A 23,001-nucleotide genomic window follows, 5' to 3' on the forward strand; every position below is an offset into this window, starting at 1 on the left:
TCTCTCGCCAGACCTAGCAAGGAAGTACATTTTTTTTTTTTTTTTTTTAAGGGCGGGTTTGTGAATGGAAACTTGGAGGCGAGCTTTCATGTTATAAAAATAGTTTATGCTTGGGCATGGCTAGTTCTGCATGCTGATATCAACTACCACCAACCCCCTTGAAGTTTCAAATCTAAGTCTCCGAGTTGTTAAGATGTAAACTTTTCATGTTGAAGTAGAGGGGAAAGCTGAAAAATCCTCTCTAGGGCATAGCTAGATCTTTGCATTGGAATTTTAAGACTTTTTGTGCTGAAAATTTATCATAAGAGTTGTCTTTGCAGTTTAGATGTTTCTCAATAGTGGAAGCCAGAGCTGGCGAACTTTTTTCTCTCTTCTTCCTTTCTTTTCTCTTCCACCATGTCAACATATCCGTTAGCTTGTCAAACTATATGCTAATATCGTGCTTTGACATTGTAAGCCCTAGTTGTGTGGACATACTTTACAATGCCATATTCATCCTCCATTATATAGAAGAATTTCCATTGACAATGCTGCCTAAACACAGCTTACATTCAAGTTGGCAGGTTCAAAACTACAGCGGGCATCACAAGGACTTGCCCTTGGTGATCTAGGGAACAAGGGAACAAGTGGCTTCCAAGTTCCAATGAGACCTATTTTTTAAGGATGGCTATTTGATGTCGAGTTGGTGCACTGGATCCAATGAAGACGGTTGAATGTCTTGAGTTTACGTGTCTTAGAGATCAAGTCCAAATCGATTTAGGATATCAATTTGAGTTTAAATCAACTTACTCTATTATATATATTTCTTATAACCCTAAAGGAAGAGGGCAATTAAGTGTTTTAAAAATTGAATGTATTGGGAGCTAGAGTTTGCAAGAAAATCTTGTATTCTATAATCTTCATTTTCAAATATACAAGTGTAGAATCCAAAACTATTTGGTATCATTGCCATTTTTTTTAAAAATTTGGAAACATGATTTTTTTTTCAAATTTTTGACAATAGAAAATATATTTGATTCGATGCTCTTCTCCTTTTTACAACGAAGGCCCATGGTATGGTTAGTGACAAAGGAGAGGGAGGGGGGATGGAGCTGATGACATGGTCGAGAATAAAAATTAAGGAAGAGCTCAATATCGGGCTAAAAGATAATTAAGAGAGTGGTAGAGAAAAAAGAAATAAAAATAGAGTCGATAATGCGATCTAGGATGAGGTATAGCTCAGCATGGGATGGAGAGATGGCTGGGAAGGCCCATCGAGCTAGTGTGGTTGGATAGGAAAGAGAGGGTGTGGGAGGAGAAATATGAAAATCTATTTTAAAAAAAAGAAGTAAAACTTTTTTATTTTCTTTTTTTTTAATAATAGGAGTTATTTAAAAAATAGAAATAGAAATAGAATAATCAAACATATTTTCTGCATTGATTTTTATATTTTTATTTTAAAAAAATAAAAAATAATAAAAAAGGCTTTAAATATTTATTAGATTTTTTTAAAATATCAGTTTTGGAATAAAAGAATTAGAGAATTTTTATTTTGCCAAAAAAGGCTTTAAATATTTATTAGATTTTTTTAAATATCAATTTTGGAATAAATGAATTAGAGAATTTTTATTTTGCGAAAAGAAAAGTTGCAGACCAAGACAAAAGCGGCCATCACAACTTTGTGATTCACATTCAATTCCGATCAGATCTCAATTTGTTCTGGTCTCTTTCTCTTTTTTTCCGTAGTTTTTTTGGTACGTGATTGCGCTTACCTGCCCATTCGCCATCCACAAAACTCGGCAACTTAGCTGCCGATCTTGATCATTGTGAACTCAATTTGGGCACGCATATGAATAACAAGGTCGGCAAAATCTTCTATTTTATGGTACATCGAACGGTCAAAAAAAAAAATAAAAGTCTTCCTTTCTTTCTTGTACCCCAAAAAAATTGGAGTGAAAAAACCCTCAAAAAACCCTTGTCTTCGCAGCGGCTCGACTCACTCCCGAAATAACACCACCAAGCTCTCCACTTCCCCTTCTACTCCCTTCTCCCCCTCCACCGTCGCCCAAGCGCTGAGAGAAACCCTCGTTCCTCTGGCCGTCCTCTCCGTCGTCCTCTCTTCTCAATTGGGGCGCATTCGTTCCCCGAGGGATGGGATCGTCCGTCAGCCACGCCGCCGCCCCTCCGCCGCCGCCGCCGGCCGGCCTAGCGGTGGCTCTTCCGCCGAAGGCGGAAGAGAAGAGCGAGAAGAAGGTCGACTATCTGAACCTTCCCTGCCCAGTTCCCTTCGAGGAAATCCAACGGGAAGCTTTGAGTGAGTTCTCGGTTTCTGATGGTTTCTCCACAACATATTTTCTGTACTATTTTTATTTATATTCTAGATTCTTTTCTTTTCTGAAGGTTAGGTTTTCTGTGAATTTCATGACTATTTGTGTCATATTTGCACAATTTTTTTACTAGAAATTTGTTGAATTTTATAGATTAGATTGATAATCCACGCGTGTTCAGTGGAGGCCTTTGAGTTTCCGGTAGCTCGATTCTTGATCAGGAAAATGACAATTTATTCTTTTTAGCTAGAGTTACAGCTTTGTAGTTAAATTTAATATTGATCAAGTTCAGTTATGTTTGACTGTAAAAAAATTAATTTTTTAAGAAAAAGTTGAAAAGGATCATAAATGTCGGCATTATTCTTAACTATATAGTACCGGCTTTACGATTTTTTTTTTCCTGTCCCTTGTTGCAAATGGTTCCCTACTTACTTTTTTCATCTGCAAGCCTATCTGAATCTATCCCCACAACATCCATTCGGATTTGTATAAGTTCTCTTTTTCTCTCTTCTCATCCTTAACAAAAATTCTGACCTCTCTTCTTAGTACCTTTTCATGTCCGAGTGGTACATGCTAATGCCAATTTAGTTAGTTCTTCTTTAAATTAACCTATATTAGCTGCAGATTTTCTTCCTTCAAATCATGTGCTCCACGCTTCTCTACTGCCTGCCTTAAAGTTTTCTTATTTGATGATTTTGCTTTTAGGTAGATGCCAAAGTAAATAAGGAATAAAAGCCTCTAAAATGTTCATGTGGTTTTAATCCGGCTAAGAACTTGTTAATTTTAGATGAAATATTTAAAAGCTATGTGATTTTGTGGTTAGATATGTGTACATTGATTTAAATGGCCAATTGATGAAAACAATGCTTATCTGCAAGTATGATTTGTCAATGGGAAAAACTGAAAATATGGTAGAATCTTCTCTGAAGGGGCCTGGAAATCATAAACTGCATTTGTAGAGTTGTGACCTTTATGAAGGGGTCACACAATATAGAAAGAAGAAATTCCTCTCATTTATTTCAATCTCTACTAGATTCTTCTCTCTAGTCAATGGTGCATACAAATGTTACAGAACCATCTCTAATCTTGATGTATGTGAACTATTTTCCAAATCTGGGATCGGAAATAGGACACTTATTTTTCCAAAATTTTAAGGACTCCTAGAATTTAAATGCAAATGATTAATCAAAAGCATGTTATGTTGCTGGAGGCAAGAAGTTGTATCATGTGTTAGTATAGTACTCTATCGAGCCCCCTATACCGTACCGATATGCTATCAGGTTGGTATAGTGTGCCCTGTACAGGTCGGCATAGAAAGCCTTGGTGCCAGCTATCTCTATACAAAAGATTATATATATTAACATGCTGTAGCTAAAAAAACCCATGCTGCTCCAAAATTGTATATAAAAAACTATGGTGTATCAAACAATCAAACGTAGATCTGTCATTACAAAGTAATGACAATCAAGGTGTCAGTGGGACATTATTCAGTTCTATTTAAACTTTCTTTTGTAATTCGTCCTGCAGTGTCTTTGAAACCGGAGCTTTTTGAAGGATTGCGATTTGATTTCACAAAGGGACTCAATCAGAAATTTTCACTCAGTCACAGGTGGCTCTTGTTCAATTTGTGTTGGTTGGTTTGATATGCTGCTGGTGTTAATTTTAAGATCTTTCACTTGACAACCATCTATCAGTGTGTATATGGGATCCACAGAAGTTCCTTCTCCATCTTCAGGCACTATCAAAGTCCCTACGGCACACTATGAGTTTGGTGCTAACTTTCTGGATCCAAAGGTTGATATCAGTCCCTATTCTCAACTTCCTTTATTTAGCAATAGCATTAGCCTTTTGGAGGCTACCTTTTCTATGGAATACATCTGATACATTTAAAGTATGTGAACACTTATTGATATTTCTACAGTTGATGCTTATTGGGAGGGTATTGACTGATGGAAGGTTGAATGCACGAGTCAAATGTGATTTAACTGATAATTTAACGTTGAAAATTAATGCCCAGGTATCATACTCTTCCTGATGGTTTAGTGATGTTTGGCGTACTCTTAACTGTTATGTTAGTGACTCCTGCTGCATTTTTCTACAGCTCACGAATGAGCCACATTTCTCTCAAGGCATGTTTAACTTTGATTACAAGGTTAGCCTTCCTTAAATGGTCTCTTATTTGGTGGTCATACAATTCATTGTGAGTTTATGTAATAGAAGATTCATTACTCCCTTGTACGGCTCTTATCTTATTTCTGTAATTTGATTATCTTCATGCCTGGTTGGTGATGGTAACTTCTTTTGGCTGTTGATAATTAAAACAAGCTAAAATTATTTTATTTAGAAAGTCTACCACCTAAGGCACTGCTACAAGGGAAGGATACAATAATTGTGATATGTCTGTAACTATGAGATGCTAGGCCTTTATCGAGAAGCTTGTGACTTCCATTGGTCTCTGTTTGATCAACGATCCATTTATTGTATGATGCTAAATTTTCTTTCCACATTTTTTCCCAACATATTTACCAGTTGGATGTTTTTTAACTCAAAACATATCTAGGACTAGTAGTGATTACCACATGAATGATCATATTGCAAGGCTGCTTTCTCTGATACTTGAGATCTTTAATGATTCATAAAGTTACCATAATAACCGTATGTCACTACCTGATTGGTTTCTTCTGACTTCATTGATGGCTTCCTGCCTAACCATAGGCATCACTTGGTAGAAGAATGCCACCAAACTCTCTCTCTCTCTCTCTTTCTCTCTTTGTGCATATACACAAGCACACATTGTAGAAGCAAATTTCTGCTTTCATATTTATACTCTGTGTTCTTTCTAGTACTTGAGGGATGTTTCTACTAGATTAGTACAATCACCGTGGTATATATTAATACAACAAAAACCTCTGAATTCTATCCATCTAGCTCTACTTCTCTCATGCATGTTTCCACCTATCTCTCCAATGTTTGTGTAATAATTGATACTTCAGACTTATAGTATTTATGCTACCCAAAGCATATAACAATCCATCTTGAAAGAACATTCAACAATAAGATATACACGTAACGTTTTTGAGTTCCTTTTCTCGTATTGGCTAGTAACGTTTATGCATTCCATCTGCTTTATATGTTGTTTAATAAAACCTGCATTTATAATCTTTTTATTTTCTGAGTCATTGGAGAAAGTGTTTATCTTATTTTTGATGGGTAAGCCTTGGGTATATTCTTGGATATGCATTACATAGGTTTTGTTCAAGTCTATTACGACCTTGAGTAGTTGTGTTTTGCCTGACTTTCTTAGGGCATAAATGCTTCATACTCCAAAGCTTCTCCTGGTATTTTCTGGGTTCTCCAAGTTTTCTGACTAAGCTGAAGCAAACACAGTCAACACATTGTTCTTAAAACTCAAAATTGCTTTCATGATGTATCACTGTGGTGTCTAGTCATGGAAAATGCTTCTTCTTATTTAACAGTTCTGCTGCAGCATCGAAATTTGTGTAATGTCAATATCTTTAGCGACATGAGCGACTACCCTTGTTAGACCTCCAATAATGTTGACCAAGAAAGCTACAAACATATCCCTTTGCAAAAGAAATGATATGTTACCATTGTAAATGTTAGTGTGACTCAGCTCTTGGAGCTAAACTTATAGTAAATGATATGGCTCTTGTTCTTGCAACTAAAGAAACATCTCCTTGGGATATGTTGTCTTGATTGTGACCTAGTTAACCTGCCTTTTCCCTCTATATTTATTCTGTTGATAAGTAAATATTTTAATTTTTTTAATCCATGTATGCACTTGTGAAAGCCCTTGATTGCATTATGTCAGGTTATTGGTTTGATTGCTTCCTATTGCCTAGGCTGTCTGCTCATAAATATGCTGACCGTGTTCTTCATTATCCTTTGGCTTTACCGAATGCAACATGAAGTTTCTTATTTATTCTGAAAACTAGTCAGACTGTAAAATGATTGTAAGTGCAACATGAGGTTCCTTATTTATTCTGGAAATTAGTAACTGTAAAATATTTGCAAGTTTGTGAAAGACACCTGACTTTATCTATTTTAATTTTAAGTTTGGTGCATTTCAATTGTCTTAGTAGTTTATTGACTCTTTGTACAGGGCAAAGATTTCAGGGCTCAGTATCAAATGGGGAATAATGCCTTTTATGGGGCCAATTATATCCAGGTAATTAATCTACTTTACCATACAGCGTATTTTCCAATTATGGGGATGCAACAAGATTGAATTTGGTATGATTAGAAGAAAATCTTTGACGAATTCCTTAAACTCTACCTTAGAACGAAAACTAAGTGCCTATTCAGTGACATATATATGCTACTAAGAAAATATTTTCAAAAGCTATCTTTGTATGAGCTTGTTGTCTTAGCTAGAAATTAATATTTCAATCCTGATTAATGGGATGATTAGGGAGTTGTTCGTGGAAAAAAATTCATGTTTATTAGGAAGCTTGCATGAGGAGTTTAAATGCAGGTCCCAGATCTGCTATCAGCCTTTGTGAATCCATTGAGTACACTCAATGGTGTCATAGCCAAGGAAAATGACTCCATACATGGATGGAAGGGATGAATCTAGGGGCCACATTTGTGGGAAGATCAGGACATATCGGCATTCTATTGGATAACATATGAGTGTCCTATATGTGAAGCTCGAACTTCATCATAGTAACATTTTTTCCCCATAGCTAAAATCAAATTTTATGTTTTCCCAATTGATCTTTATGAATAACAGAACCTAGGGTAAGATTGAGCTTCAAAATTCTTGAAAAAAGCAGAAAAAATACCAAATATTTCAGAGATTACATGACTTGGAATATTTATCTGATATATTGTAAGCAAAAACTTGGGACTCTCTTTTATGTCAAATTTTGAATTATGTATACAAGCTGAAAGGATGAACAATGTTTTAACATTCAATTATTCATACCTCGATTGCATAATGAAGTTGTGTCATTTAGATCATTTCTGCCAATATTCCTTTGCCATTTAAATAATTAAATTTGTCCTGTATAACAGTAAATAACTAAAATGGTGAGTTGGCCCTGGTTGGTGTATGATAGTGGAGACCGGCTAAACCACATCTCAGATGGACCTTACAACTTGTGAGCGAAATATTTTTTGGTAGCTCAGGGTAAAGTATAATAGTGATTGTGGATCCCATGTACCATGTCGAAAGTCACAGTTGGATCAATAGTGCTATTAATTCAAATTATTGTCAAGGACAGATCAATTATTGTATATGAAATTCAGGAACGTTATAGCTTCTGGTCATTTCGATGTTTCCTTTTCTTTTTTCATGGTTCTGAAGGCTCTGTTGCAGCAAACACATGATGTAGATTGAATAGTTTGATTTTTTGTTTTTCTTTATCTACTAATACCTTTTCTCCCTCTTTTATATTTTTGTATTGATTTATCCTTCTATTTAACCATTGTTTCCCTATCTGCAGAGTGTCACACCACATTTATCTTTGGGAAGTGAAGTTTTTTGGCTTGGTCATCAGAGGAAGTCTGGCATAGGTTTTGCTGCTCGATACAACACAGACAAGATGGTATTCTTTCTAATTATCTTGTTTGTTTCTCTTGTTTTCTGGGTGGTTTCCTTGTTCAGTAATGTTATTAGTTTAGCTTATATGTTCTTCCAGCATAGTCTTTTCTAACAACAATTAAAACAGCAGCTAGTGTAAAGAAATAGTAAAGAAGGATGAAAGAGTGTGACTTCGTAATGGTAAATCTAGCCTGATGCAGAAAAACTTTATGTACTCAGAAAAGGTAATAGAACTGTATTTTTGGATCATCTCCTAGTTGTGATAGATTGCTCTTAGCGACTTACCCCAATATGACGTAACAGCCCTTCAATATTCCCTCGTCAGAATACTTCAATCAGCTGAGGTAGTAGCAGCTAACCGGTCACATGACCTAACAAACAGAAATATTTACCAAAGGCCTATTCAGGTAGCGATCCAAAGTCCTTATTTTAAACAGAATAACAAAGGTCTACAATGACTCCCCACCCTTAGTTCTATAGCATCCACAATAATAATTTCTCTGAGCGCATTCCCAAGATTTCCACTAACAAGGCCCTTCAATCTATGTGTATCGCAAACTGCCTGGAGTGATATATTGGCATCACCAATTTTAAACCAGCAAACATTACCTAAGGACAGTCTGGTAACTCCAATGTTATAAAATTAACCCTCCTTTTTCCATGGTTGTAGCATCTACTAGTCACAACCATATTCTGGAAGGCCGGGAAGAAGGGAGGGGGTAGAGAGAGAGTTAAAGAGCAATAAAAATAGTGAGTACATATGTTTATTTCTTTGAGTTTTAAAATCCTTTTCCTTCTTTTTACCTAGTCATGTGAGGATCATCCTATGCAAGTCTACCCTCTTTAGTAAAAAGTAAAAACACTCTCTTGAGTCTCTGCAGATAACTAAAGTAAGAATTCACACAAACAACAAACTAAAGTCAATGCAACAATTTTATGACATATGGTCTTTTGGTTTATACTTATTGTTTTTAGATGTTCGATCTCATGGCTATACAGAACTAGCTTTTTTATATGCTTCCTCTTAAGTTCATCTCATTCAACCATGTTCTAGCCAATAAATTATCTCAGAAAGTAAATTTAATCTATATTAAGACTTGCTATTTGAAAAATCAGTTTTAATATCAAGTATTACAGTTATGGCAGTGACACTTGGATCGCCTGAAATTTTCTGATATATGAGCTTTTGAGTTAAACTGTATGGCTTTAGATACTTGATCTCTGCGGGAATCATCTAGCGACTGAGGATATACCCTTCTATTCTCTACAGAACTAGCACTATTTAGAAAGTTAATGTGTAGTTTGTAAAGATCATTTGATATGTGGGCGCACTGCCCAAGCTTGAGATCTTAAAAAGACTACAAGTCTACAACGTATCAACAATGATTTGTTGAGATGTGCATATGGAATATTAAGTGATAGACATATACCTTGGAGGCTTATGCGATAATGAATAACTTTCTAGAACAACAATAAGACCGGTAATATTGTATAACTCAGAGTACCAGACAATAAAGAAAGTACATGAAAACAAATTTAGTATGGCACAATTGAGAATATTAAGATAGATATGTGGTAAAACTTGGATAGATTAAGGAATGAATATATTAGAGGAGCTGTAGTAGTTGCATAAATTAAGGACAAAGTGATGGAAAATTGGTTGAGATAGTATGGATATGTACAACAAAAGATATGAGGAGAATCATGTAAAGAAAGGTACTTTAGCTAGTGTTGAAGTTCTAAGAAAAGAAGAAGAAGGACTAAGTTAATATGGATCCGGATTGTGAGAAAGGGTTTGGAGAAATTTGGAATAACATCATAAGTAATAGAGATGGGCACTGGGCCGGGCCGCCCACGGCCCGGCACGGCACGGCACGAAGCGGGCCGTGCCTGGCACGGCCCGCCAGCTACAGTGACGGGCCGTGCCTGGCACGGCCCCTTTGATAGGGCCGTGCTGGGCTAGCGAATCCTGGCCAGCGGGCCGTGCCAGGCACGGCCCGCTTCGGGCCTGGGCCGGCACGGCCCGGTCTAGGCACGCGGGCCAAGCACGGCACGGCTCGCGTGCCAGCACGGCACGGCCCATAAGGGCCTGGGCCGGGCTGGCACGCGGGCCTGGCACGGTCCGGGCCTGGGCCCGGCTCGGCCCGATAAAATTTTTTTAATACATTAATAAATTATGAACACTAAGAAATCTTGATTTATGAATATAAAGCCACCTTAATGGTGGGGGGTTTGGCATAGACCCCTACCAGTTTATTAATTTCAATCAAAATGGTACATGAAGGGAGGTTTGGACCTTGGTCTGACCTCTAGATTCTAGAATACAATAAGAAACTAAGAAAGGGCCGAGGTTTGGACCTTGGTCTGACCTCCAGAATACAATAAAAATGTACAATTATAAAAAATTAAGAAATCTTACTAATCATCAGTGATTCAGTGAATCAGTATTCACTCTTCAGTCTTCAGTCTTCAGTAGTATTTGTATCATCATCATCAGAGGATGTTGTATTATGTCCACCTTTATCTTGAAGTCTTGCCTCAGCATCCAGCCAATCCTTGAAGCAGAGAAGCATCTCCACCGTTTCGCCCGTCATTCTACTTCTCTTTTCGTCAAGAACACGCCGACCTGCACTAAAAGCGGATTCCGATGCTACCGTGGACATCGGCACAGCTAAAATATCGCGTGCAATTGCAGACATAACAGGATATTGATTTCTAACACTCTTCCACCAAGATAATACATCTAGATTCTCTATTTGATTTTCATCATATGCAGACTGAAGATCATTTCGTAAATAAAATTCTAGTTCACTACTTAAAGATGAAGAAGATGAAGAGGAACTTGAAGCATGTGTGTGTCTTCTCTGTGCAATGAATGAAAAAATAGATGACGAACGAGAACTACTAGAAGGAGGAATAGAGGTTTGTATTTGTGTTCTAGATCCACGAATTTTTTCATCATATATAGCATAAATATCATAAAGAAGTTGTCTTACCTCATCTTTAGCAGATTCAGCATCTTGATTCATATTTTCAGCGTATGCATCAAGTAAAATTAGCACGCCATTTAATTTAACTCTAGGATCAAATACAGCAGCTAAGTTATGCATAGGACATATCCTGTCCCAATACTCATTCCATTTAGATTCCATTAGGTGAATAATAGGCATTAAAACATCATCATATCTATGTTCTACAAATTTTTGACTAATTATATATGCTTGTTGTAAAAATGAACATGAAGTAGGGTAATAAATACCAGAAAGAACATTGGTAGCATTATAAAAACTAAGCAAAAAATCTTCCAAAATTTTTTCTTTATTCCAATCAGTTTCAGTCAATGTAAATCCTAATCCACGATCATTAATATATGCACTTAATAAATTTTTATATGGGTATGCATCATGTATCATGCTATATGTGGAGTTCCAACGAGTAATTACATCAAGTTTAAATTTTTTAAAACGTTTACCATGATTTATGCATAATTCCTTAAATTCTTGAAGTCTTGATCTAGAAGCATGAATAAAAGAAACTGCATTTCTAATTTTTGAAATCACATCTTGAATCATGCCCATGCCAGCTTGAACAGAAAGATTTAAGATATGACATGCACATCTAATATGCAGTAAATTTCCATCTAATATGGGATGCAATGAGTCTCTTAATAATACAACAGCAGAATTATTATTAGATGCATTATCAAAAGTAATAGACATAATTTTATCATTAATATTATATGAACATGCAATTTGATAAATTATATTTGAAATTTGTTGCCCAGAATGTGGAAAATCAAAAGCACGAAAAGCAAGAATACGTTTATTTAATTGCCAATCATTATCAATATAATGAGCAGTAATGGCAATAAAAGAATTACTACCTACAGATGCTGACCAAATATCAGAAGTTAATGAAATTTTTACATTTAAAGTAGAAAGTGTTTCAATTAAATTTTGTTTCATTGCTAAAAAATTGGTCATAGCTACTCTTCTAAATGTACGCCTACTAGTTCTTTTGTAAGCAGGTTGTAGGTTTAATTGAACATATTCTTCAAAATTAAAAGATTCACATAAACTAAAAGGTAATTCATCCTTAACTATCCATTTTACAAGTGCTTTTCTTTGATTTTCATGATTATATGCAAAATTACCTACAAGTAATCCCCCTTGTATATTAAGGCTACTTTGAGTTTGAGCATGAGAATCATGCATCCTATGATTCTCTTGATGTCTTTTTAAATGCCCTGTTCCCCCACTACTACTACAACTATAAAGTTTGGCACATTTTTTACATTTAGCTTTCCAGACTCCCTCAACCATAACTCTATCAAATTCATTCCATACAGTACTAGTCCTCTTACGAGAAGAGGTTTGACCTTCACTCGGTTCACCAGTTCTAGAGGAACTAGGAACAGGGGATTGGGGATTAGTTTCTTCCCCCTCAGAAACAGGAATGCCAAACTGACTTTCCTCAAAAGATGACATATCTATGATTAATTCAAAAAATAAAAACTAACCGCAAGGAGGAATTGAGTAGAGGGTCGGAGGGCAGAGGCAGCGCCGAGATTCCGAGCTTCCTCTTGTGCTCTCAACAGAAGCGACCTTCTCTTCTCAACAGGAACCTCCTCTTGTGTAGCACTTGAACAAACTAAAAATTAAATTGCTAGAAGAGCACTTTAGAAGAGAGAAATAATAGCAGTAGAGAAGGAGAGAATGAGAGGTTTGGTGTGGTGAGAATGAGGGAGGAATGGGCTATTTATAGAAGCCCCAAATTTTTTTTTTCCCAAAATACCCCTCAATTCAGCCGTTATAGGACTGTTGGGAGGGGCAAAACCGTCTTTTTCCAGAAAATAGCCGTTGGAAACGGCTATTTTCTTCCCCCCTCTCCAGACGGGCCGTGCCAGGCACGGCCCGTCTGGAGCCGTTACGGGCCGTGCCAGGCACGGCCCGTTTAGAGACGTTGCGGGCCGTGCCTGGCACGGCCCGTTACCGCCCGTTACGGGCCGTGCCTGGCACGGCCCGTGCCGTGCCGTGCCCGGCCCGGCCCACCAATAGAGGGGCCGGGGGCCGGGCCGGGCTTGCCTTCCGTGCCTCACGGGCCGTGCCAGGCACGGCCCGTTTAGAGTTTTGGCCCGGGGGGCCTGGGCCGGGCCGGCCCGGCACGGCCCGTTGCCCAACTCTAATAAGTAACCTTAGATGGGAATACTTGGTGAATGAGATTCATAAAACTGACCTCAAATAGTTGGAAAAAGGCTAGATGATTGTGACTCCTCTCTCTCTCTCTCACACACACACATGTATGCGTGATGGCTTTCATGCTCCTGAGGCAACCAGCTTAGTGGTGCCATATGCTAGAATGTGTGCACTGCGATCTCATTGTCTGTTGCTGTAAGTGCTCATCTGTGGCCAAGAAGTTGGAACATTTAAAAGATAAAAGCTGAATTTTATCTATCTTGAGATGTAGATGATAACACAGTTACAATCCATATATTAAATTATTTAATTGTTATTCGCTTATTTTTAAAGATTTTTACCCCAGTTTGTTACTACTACTGGTGATATTTTTTACCTCTCTAATATGTTCCACTGTCATCTGTGAGACAGGTTTCTATTTTTCAGAAAGTGATAAATATGACTGTTCATAAAGAGATTGCCTGCTGGTAACTTGGTAGGTACTAATTCAATTTATGCAGGTTGCAACAGCTCAAGCTGCAAGCACAGGAATAGTTGCACTGTGCTATGTTCAGAAAGTTTCAGAGAAGGTGACACTTTAAACAATATTGGAGGATATCCACCTATCTTTGTCATTTTATATGATATATGTCATATCTCTATGCTCTGCCTTCAGGTCTCCCTTGCCTCTGATTTCATGTACAATCACATGACAAGAGATGTAACTTCAAGCTTTGGTTATGATTATATCCTTAGGCAGGTAATTTCTTTCTGGCTGAGTTTCCTTTATGTGACCTTTTGTTTTCAGTCCTGATCTTGGTTACTGGGTTAGAAATATTGCATGGTCCATGGACATCGTACACTTTTATTATAGCATGTAGAAAGTGTTTCTATAACCTTGTGGGTTTACCTTGCAATTAATATACCTTTTAATTAATATACAATCCTCTTTATGATGTTATCCTTATCTACCATGTAAATTTTGTGTCATTGGATAAATCTTCTCCTCATTTCTATAAGTTGCTATTTTATGTACATCTGTAAAATTCAGTTTGATGTCCTTGGAGAATTATTAATGATCCATTGTTCTTACATTTAAAAAATTTATTACGAAATGATTCTTTTGCACCACAAAATTCTTGAAGTTGCATGTATGCAAATAGAGTTAGAAGACATTTTTTATGTATACAAATAGAGTTAGAAGACAATTTTTCCAGTATGACCCGAGCTCAAATCCTACCACCGCACTACAAGGGCCATATATTGAAAATTTACACATTGAACCTTAACTTACCAATATTAGATTGTCTTTTCTTCTTAGAGGCTGTTTCTTCATCAATTGATCAAAAGATGAGCAAGACGCCAACTATGAGATAATGGATTGAATGAATCAAAATTATAGTACATTGGTCCATGTGTGTTTGAGATGGGTCAACTGATTAATGGTTTGGTTGAAGTTTAGATGATCAGCATTTATTATTAATTGTAAGCAGGTGTTTCTGGAACAGAGTGGTTAGGAGATCTCAAAACTTGTATAGAAAGAGTGGGTCTTTTGTGCCCCAAGATGCATTATACTGATTCTTTTAAATTCAAGATGTTGTTAAAAGGTAGGTGACCTCCTATATGTTATGTTTGGTGCGAATATCATGTAGATTTGAGCTAATGAAATCATGAAAACGTTGCTGCAGTTATGCTGCATGTCTGTGGCAATAAATTACTTTTTTCTTTTTATAAATTGAGGGGAAAAAGCTAGAATTTTGAACTCTCTTTACCAAATAGTATACCTGAGTTATGTTCTAATTGCTCTATTAATTACGGGTGAACTGTTGCAGTGTCGTTTAAGGGGAAAACTCGATTCCAATGGATGTGTGGCTGCTTTCCTTGAAGAGCGATTAAATATGGGTGTCAATTTTATTCTTTCTGCAGAGGTTAGCATGACATAGATACATGATGTCTTCCTATAGCTTCACCGTCATTGTTTTCATATTGCATTCTTGAGCTTCACATTTCAATATAATTGGATGAGCTTGAAGTAGATCATTTTCTTCAACTTGAAAATGAACTCTGTGAACAAATTATGCCACGTATAGTATGTCTTTGACATTTATTGTGTTGAGTTTTGAATTCATTGGGATGGAATTTTGTGCAGATCGATCATCGGAAGAAAGACTACAAATTTGGCTTTGGAATGACAGTTGGAGAGTAAACTTCTCCATTACCTTTTCTTATAGAAGATGGGGTTACTTGTTTGCCTACTCTGGTTTCACTATCTGGGACTTCATTGGTTGCCCGGGCCCACAGGTCTGAACTCAGCTGGTTAAGATCTAGGTGGCATCCATGTCAAAATTGGAGGTCTAATGAGAAAAGAGAACCTTTATATTTTCTCGAGTTCACATTATTTGTATGCTTTTGGCGGCCATTTGACAATGTGGCATTTGAAGGCCATGATTTGGGTTTCAAGAAAGTAAAGTTACAAATTTATGCTCATTGCGGAAATTGTTCGTGAATATCTTGAAATAATGTTTTACAGGAACATTGGAGGTTTGTTGCACAGCTTTAGAAATTTCTCCCATGATCGTTTTGGTGCATTTTTAACTGCAGATCAGGTATTACCATCTTGCTGCTTTCAAAGTAAGGGGCTTTTTGAATTCAAACTTTTGCTTTAACCAATCCAGTAGGCAAAAGGAACACAAAACTCGTGTTTCTCTGTTTCAACAAGTGATTTTAGATCCGAACTTTTCTTTTTAAAGATTTTAGATGCATAGCGAAGACTAGGTCTGCAAGTCATATTATATTTGGTTTTAAAATATGTACTTCTACGATTTACTTTGCCGACCATAAATCATTAGACTTAGGAATGTACCGAACAAGTATGGTCGAGCACTATTTATGAACTATTAACTTGTGCTTATGGAAAGGATTGATATTACCATTTACCAGCATTCGGATGTTAAAGAATTCGGCCTACGTAGTTCCTATAAACCAGGACCAAATGTTGCTCATGAAGTATTTGTTTAAAATTCTAGTCATTGCGAGCTTTGTGCATCACACCAGTAGTAGTGCTCCTGCAACCATTTGAAATTCCAGAAGGATGCCTCGGCACGAGTCAGATTCGGTGACCTTTGAAGAAATCATGCAAAAGGATTATTGGAACTAGCTAGGTCTTTAAGGGCCTTCTTGCATTGGTTAGCAAAGCAGAGTAGCATCTGAAAGCGATGTCACCAGGAGTAATTTAAATGTATGATAAAAATACTATTGGCTAAGGTCCTGTACAAACAAATCTGAAAGCTCTCTCGTTTTGCAAAGAAGAGATTAGAGTATCACACTATGGTGGTCCCACATGTTAGAATGATGTTCCCTTCGGTGGAAGGGAGGGGTCCCATGAGATTCTAGGCCTGGTATGGAATACTGGAAATATGACTCTTAGCAACTGGTCTCCAATTGACATGGATTTGCTTGCCAGTTGCTAATGAGGCGAAAAAAGAGGACTGATGCGTATCAAATCAATTGACAGTTTGGGGGCAATGTTAACTGCACATCAAGCACAGAGATGCATGAATTGCATAGTGCAGTGCTGAGTGCCATGTTCATCTGATGTCCTTTGTTTACTGCATCACCAAATAAAGTTGTCAAAATGGTATGGACATCGCGCTACGTTGGAATGAAATAAATGGCCCATATTCCAATCCTCTTCACCTTTCACCGTTCTTCTTTTCTCCAATCTCTTGTCTTAATTTCCATTTTACAAGCTCCTAAGACTAATGGCTCCAATTAGGTTGGACAATATCTATCCCATCCTATCCTATCCTATGTCAACTTCTAGTACTTAAGAATCTATAGTTGCAAAGCTGAACAAGTAGCAGGCTATACCCACTAGTCTAATTTTGTCATTCCATGTTTTAAGTTCTAGCGGGTTGGGAGGAGTCCCAGTTGTTTTGTTTAGTTCTATGAGAAAATCGGATGAGGACGAGACAGGACACTAGACCCATCCATGTGGAAAAAAGAAGAAGAGAAGGAAGGGAGAAGAAAACAAAGAAATGAAAAAGGAAGAAGGAAAAAAAAAAAGATGAAAAAGGAAAGAAAGAAAGAAAGGAAAGGTAAAGAAAAAGAAAAAAAAGGAAAAAAAAGAAAAAAAAGAAAAGAATCAAGAAGAAGATAAGGAAAGAAAGAATGAAAGAAGGAAGAAGAAAAAAAGAAATGAAGAAAAAAAAGGAAAGAAAAAAGAAAAAGAAAGAAAGAAATGAAGGAAAATAAAGGAAGAAATAAATGAAGGAAAGAATAAAGAAAAAAAGAAGAGAAAAATAAAAAAATAGAAACAAAGGAAAGAAGAACGGGAGAGAGTGAAGGGCACAAGAAAATCGGATATTCTTATTGTATGGGATTTAAAACCTTGCTATTAACCCTAGCTAGCCCATTTAAACTTAAATAATACCTCTTTATCAAAAAAATAAAACAACAGCTGAAAATAAACAAGGCCACCTCTCAATCCCCTTGCTCCATTCTAACTATGTTGATGATCCACCAATCACCAATGATCGCAATTATGATCTCATGCATCATAGGCAATAATGTTGGTGCCTACACCAACGGGCATGGGTCATCTATCGGTGACTTAAATTGGTCCCATATGATGTTCCATCCAGTCATTTAATTTCTAAACTATCTTTTGGCATCAAGCTACTAGAAAAATTGATTGAGAGAGAGAAATATTAAGATGCCTTGCTTATCTCAAATTTTCTTTGCCAATGTGACATGATTTTGTCAATTCCTTACAAATTACATCAAATACTTTTGTTGCGCCAATCCTCCGTCCTCTAGAACCATGTTGTTATGACATGTTGTGAAGATATACGCGGGATGCGTAATGATATTTCTCACAATTTAGTAATATGGCACGGTGGACGTTTGCACACAGATTATTATATATATATATATATATATATATATATATATATATATATAAAAGAAAATGAGGAACAAACCTCTATATATTTCATTCGGGGAAAGAAAAAAAGGGAAAGGTTGAAATATGTTTTTTTTTGTTAAAGGCCAAAATATGGGGAGGGTGCCAACAAAGTCCAATATAATAAGTCATTGAAAGTGAGGTATGAGGAACTTGAGTTCGAGTCTCACTCTCTTCCTGATTTTGGTCCTTCCATCCAAATTCTCAAGAACAATATATTGAAAAAGCATCAATTGAATATGTGAGGTGTTTGAAGCGTAATTTTGTTTTCATTTAAGAGGAGCTAATAAAAATCCAAACAACTGTTCAAAGTTAAGAGTGCTGATCCCTCAAACCATGCACTTAAATATGACATGAGATTGAAACTCTGAAAATGCTGGATTGTTATAGTCAAGATGACAAATTAGTATACTATATATATTGAGCATTGAGCGGGTGCATTCTGCATCAGAATCATTCTTGTAAAGCTGCAATGGAGCCTAAAATCATGTTAATTGAGTGAGGACTTTGTTGGATCTAAAAAGTTTTGCATTTATTTTGGTGGGTGTTGAGGGACTCAGCCCCCATTGTTTTTTCATTTTTTGGTTGGGGTGAAGAGACTAAGGTCGAAGAGAGAAAAAAAAAACAAAACTATCATTCAATAGTGAATTGATGGAGGAAATAATTAACAAATTATTGAAGGAGCTATCATTCTTCTCATCAAACAGTTATTGCTTTAAAATCGTGACTCCATATTATCCTCAAGGGGGATGAATGGAGAATGAGGATTCATAAAGGTAGCAGACAAGTAGTCAGTGGTGATGTGATTATTATTATTTTCTTATCATCTATGTACCCTAGCAAATCCTAAGATTAAATAAAGCAACAGTTTTATGTTTAATTTGATCTTTCTCCCTGGACAGATCAAGCTTACCTTAGATTGTGTTTGTACGGTTAAGAACATGGGCAAATCAAATGGAGACGGATAGATTTGTCTTTAGATTTACAATTCGAAATGATTTTTTTTTGCATATCCAAATAAGTGGTAGAAATCTAAGGACTGCATTTTGCTTCACAGAAAAATAAGAAATCTGAGGACTCACCCATTTGTCAATAATTTTGCAAACAATTTCAAGCAAAGTTCAAGTAAAAAACTATAGTTCTGTGACACTATGCCACAATGGCCAACTAAACTGCGCATGCTGAAACCGCGACCACATTTATTTATATATATTGGTATCTGATTAAAGCAGTGAAAGCGAAAGAGCACCTATCTCTCCCATCTCTCATCCCCTTCTGCCACTATACATGTTTTAACCCGCATTGGAGTTGGTTAGAATATCAAATCAAAGTCCCAGCATGAACGTGAGTGGGAGACAAAGATCCAAGCATTCCTATTTTTTAATTTGCACTTGTATACTGGAGAGTCCTTACGATCGATGCGAGTCTTGAACACATTTTTTTTTTTTTTTGGTAATCTCTCTACTGGGTGCCAAGCTATAGCTTGAAGTAGAAAGAAAAGTTTTCAGCAAACTTAGCGATCACACTATCAGACGTCAAATTCTTTCCAAAATAATGTTAATAGTCTTGTATCAATAAGGGCATTAGATGACCAGTATTCTATTGGGTATGTGTTAGCTTTACTGTTAAGTGGATCCAGGTAAGACTTGGCCTCCTGAACTAGACCCATCATACTATCAAACTTTGTAATAATTTATAAGCGTTGATGTTAATGGTCTTCTTAGTAAGTGCACTGGTTTATCAGTCGTGCTCTTAAACATATACCTCAACATTCCAATTGCATTGCTTGGGGCATTTGAGTGGAAATTTCATTTCTACTTAGCTTCTCTACCTTAATAACATGGAATAAAATATAAATAAATCACATTTAGACTATACTTAATGCAGAATATGAAGATCGACAATGACCCGTTCATACGCCTATTCAACTGTATAAGCCTGAGCCTTTTACATGCTATCACATTCAACCTCATAAATGGAGGTCGCCTTTTCCCTTCTTATTTCCTTGAAACTGAAAAAAAGGGAATCAACACAACTAGAAGATTCCCAACGACATCATCTATCTATCAATCATTGATGTTATACTATTGCTCCCTCAAAACAAGGATATATAGGATTGAATACCACTGAGTTTAGTATCAAAAGCTTCATTAGATTTCCTTGTCTCAGGTAGATCAGTGACAGAAAGATGTCAGATGCATCACTCCGTAAACGACCTCGGCCAGCAACAATAGCAAGAACAACAAGCGAAGCGAAGTTCTCCTTCGAAGAACTTACGGAGACTGAAGAATGCTACAAATCCAAGATCACCACTGGTGGCTCCACTCATCCTGCACCACTCACACTGAGAGGAGCTTGCCAAAAGCCTCAAGATTCAACACGACCTCTCCATTTCTTGCATGCCTGCGGTGTGTGCAGGCGCCCACTTGGATTGGAACAAGACATTTATATATATCGGTACAGTTCTCTTAGCCTTCATTTGATGCTATACTCCCAGGGCATACTTCTCCTCAGTGCCTGCATCACTGCACGTAAAGCATAGTTTATATGCGGGTTTTTCCCTGCTCAAAGTATGCAAGACAAGCTTAAACAAGCAGTGATTTTATATGCTAAGTTTGGGTTTAAAGAAAAAAAAAAAAGTTAGAAAGGAAAAGAAGCTACTGATATTGTTGAATTGGCAATTTTAAGAGAGAGGCATTTTCAGGGGTTCAAAACCATAGCTTTTAGGCCGTTTATCTGCCATCGAATTGCAGGCTTATTTAAAGCGAATAATTTCTAGGAGGTGGCTCTCTTTTGCAATCTAATATATATTACATAGCTTGCTTTGTTTTTTACTTTTCTTTTATATAAGAAGATAAAGTATATTCAAAACTAATTAAAGGGCAGCTTGAATTGACAAGATTTTTTTTCCGTTTTTTCACTTTTTATTTGAAATTTAATTGTGTAAGCCTTAATCATAAATAATATATTTTGCATAATTAGCCGTTGTGCATTAGTCCTTATCACATGGGTTAATATGTTTAGTCTTCGATGCCAAAATAAAAATAAAATAGTGCTAATATTTAAACTTTGCAAGTAAAGAAGATTTCATATTTTCTTTAATACAATTTTTTTGGTCCTTTGGTTGTAGGGGAGACACTGCCTTCTGCAGCACTGAGTGCCGAGAGCAACATATCAAATATGACCCTCTAAAGGGTACGTCTCCTTTCCACCAGTGAACAACCATGCGACGAGCCGGCATTGGATTTAGAAACTAAAAGATGTGAATCTGGGGTTTTCGTGTGGAAGGCCGCCCTCAATAACTAATGTGTTACCACAACGATCGAATTCGGTATTTGCAATTGTATGAATGTGAAAAATCACCATAAATGCAAATATTTGCAATGCTCGCATGGATGCAAGTTGAACTTAAGAAATTTTGGATGTAACATGGATTTTCTTTCTTCATTTTTTTTTGTGATTTAATAAGAGAACAAATCTTCCTTAAAAATTAAAAAAAACAGTTTTACTTGAGGATGACTCGGCCACGATGGTCGGCTAGATCCAGAAGGGCATCGGTGGTGTGGGCGAGTGCCACCCCTGCTCCGGAATATTCAAAACATGGTTAGTGGCGACGTTGCTTTTCAGGCTGAGCATATTTATAGAGAAGCTAATGAGGCCACGGATTGGATGGCCTCGTATGTCGCTAATCACTCGGAGGGTTCTGTAGGTTGGAAAAAGGAAGTTGCCTATAGCACTCCAATACTTGTTAATTTTTTGACTTTTTTAGATGTATTTATAGTATAAGCGTATGAGCCATCCGCTGTAGCAAAAAAAAAAGAAAAAAAAAGAAAAAAAAAGAAGGAGGCTAATTAAATTATTCTATGGAAAATCCAAATGCTAGAGTAAACCACCTAGCTCTAGCGAGAGTCTATCGGTCCATTAACGGGGAGCAGCTTCCTCAAGTTATGGAGTCAAGGGACCAAAGAAGTCAAACTATTGAATCACTCGGCAACTCCCCCAGGCTTCTATTGGTCCATGTACAGGAGTCGGCAGGTCGAGCTCCAAAATCTGCCAACCAATCAGCTGGCTGGTCGACCTCACGGAAGAACTCGAGCTGTTGAATGATTTTTTTTTTTTTTTTTTTTTTTGCTAAAACCGATGATTCATACTATTCGGGTACGAATGCACCTAGAAGAGTCAGCATACAAAATCTTCCGGATAGCACCAGGTAAATCACCCTCACCGACCCATAGTGAGCCGCCTGAGTGGCACGCAACAAACGCCGCCACCCAGTCTGCCGCACCATTGGCCTCCCGATATACATGCCCAGCTCGAAAGAGCACCCCCTCCCCCACCATCAACCATATATCCCGGAGCAGTGGGTGAACTGCCCTATCGCTATACGGGCCCTTCCGGACCCAACTGATCACAGTGGCCGAGTCTCCCTCCAGGATGATGGAGCTCGCCCGCAAAATGGATCGCGCATATCGCAACCCCATCCAAGCTGCCCGCAGCTCTGCCCCTGGAACTGAGATGTCGAAGATCTGACAGCCTCCTGCTGCCACCAAGCAGGAATCCGGGCCCCTGATGACAAACCCAGCACCTCCCCTCCTGCCACCATCCTGGACTGAGGCATCAAAATTGACCTTGAGGAAGCTCGGGGGTGGGGGCTCCCAGGTGAAAAACACCACATGAGGAGCTGCCGAAGCAGAGTGGGGGCCCCAGATGTCCCGAGCTATCATAGGTCCAAAGTCTGAGTCTACATGGAGGAACTCCGCTGCCTGCGCCCGAGCCCGCTCCATCACAAACCACGGGGACAGACTGATATCACCAAAAATACGGCCATTTCTGGCCAACCAAACCTGGTAAGCTGTACATGCCGCTCTAACGGCCAAACATCGCATCGGTGGGGATCTAGACCAGCCCCGAACCTCCTCCAGGAAGCCGTCCCTCCGGCTCCAGACGCCCTCCGAGAACCCAGACAGCCTCCAAGTCCTCCTCGCCCAGCCA

The 23,001-nt window shown here is 37.7% G+C and overlaps 1 protein-coding gene and 1 long non-coding RNA gene across 3 annotated transcripts; both read left to right on the top strand.

Moving 5' to 3' along the window:
- Positions 1-1,899: 1,899 nt before the first annotated feature.
- Positions 1,900-15,607, top strand: LOC103709072 (mitochondrial import receptor subunit TOM40-1-like). 2 transcript variants are annotated; one of them, XM_008794254.4, is made up of 11 exons: positions 1,904-2,293; positions 3,834-3,915; positions 4,001-4,100; positions 4,228-4,323; positions 4,408-4,458; positions 6,430-6,495; positions 7,775-7,876; positions 13,568-13,636; positions 13,723-13,806; positions 14,879-14,974; positions 15,196-15,605. In XM_008794254.4, exons 1-11 carry the CDS (start codon positions 2,131-2,133, stop codon positions 15,250-15,252), a joined length of 966 nt encoding a protein of 321 aa, XP_008792476.2. In that variant the 5' UTR covers positions 1,904-2,130; the 3' UTR covers positions 15,253-15,605. The 2 variants fall into 2 exon arrangements, with proteins under 2 accessions (XP_038980762.1, XP_008792476.2); XM_039124834.1 differs by lacking the exon at positions 14,879-14,974 and having other exon boundaries at positions 1,900-2,293; positions 15,196-15,607.
- Positions 15,608-19,948: 4,341 nt separating this feature from the next.
- LOC120110088 lies at positions 19,949-21,456 on the top strand. Its single transcript, XR_005510841.1, has 2 exons — positions 19,949-20,466; positions 21,140-21,456. It is a non-coding gene; the product is annotated as an uncharacterized LOC120110088 (long non-coding RNA).
- The last annotated feature ends 1,545 nt before the right edge of the window (positions 21,457-23,001 follow it).

Source organism: Phoenix dactylifera, chromosome 3 (assembly GCF_009389715.1).
Source record: "Phoenix dactylifera cultivar Barhee BC4 chromosome 3, palm_55x_up_171113_PBpolish2nd_filt_p, whole genome shotgun sequence".
NCBI lineage: Eukaryota > Viridiplantae > Streptophyta > Magnoliopsida > Arecales > Arecaceae > Phoenix > Phoenix dactylifera.

Excerpts from the sequence above, each read along its gene's own strand:
- LOC103709072 (XM_008794254.4), top strand. The coding sequence starts at position 2,131 with ATGGGATCGTCCGTCAGCCACGCCGCCGCCCCTCCGCCGCCGCCGCCG. Across the intron at positions 7,877-13,567 it reads GATACAACACAGACAAGATG|GTTGCAACAGCTCAAGCTGC; the intron begins GTATTCTTTCTA and ends CAATTTATGCAG. Across the intron at positions 14,975-15,195 it reads ATTTTATTCTTTCTGCAGAG|ATCGATCATCGGAAGAAAGA; the intron begins GTTAGCATGACA and ends AATTTTGTGCAG.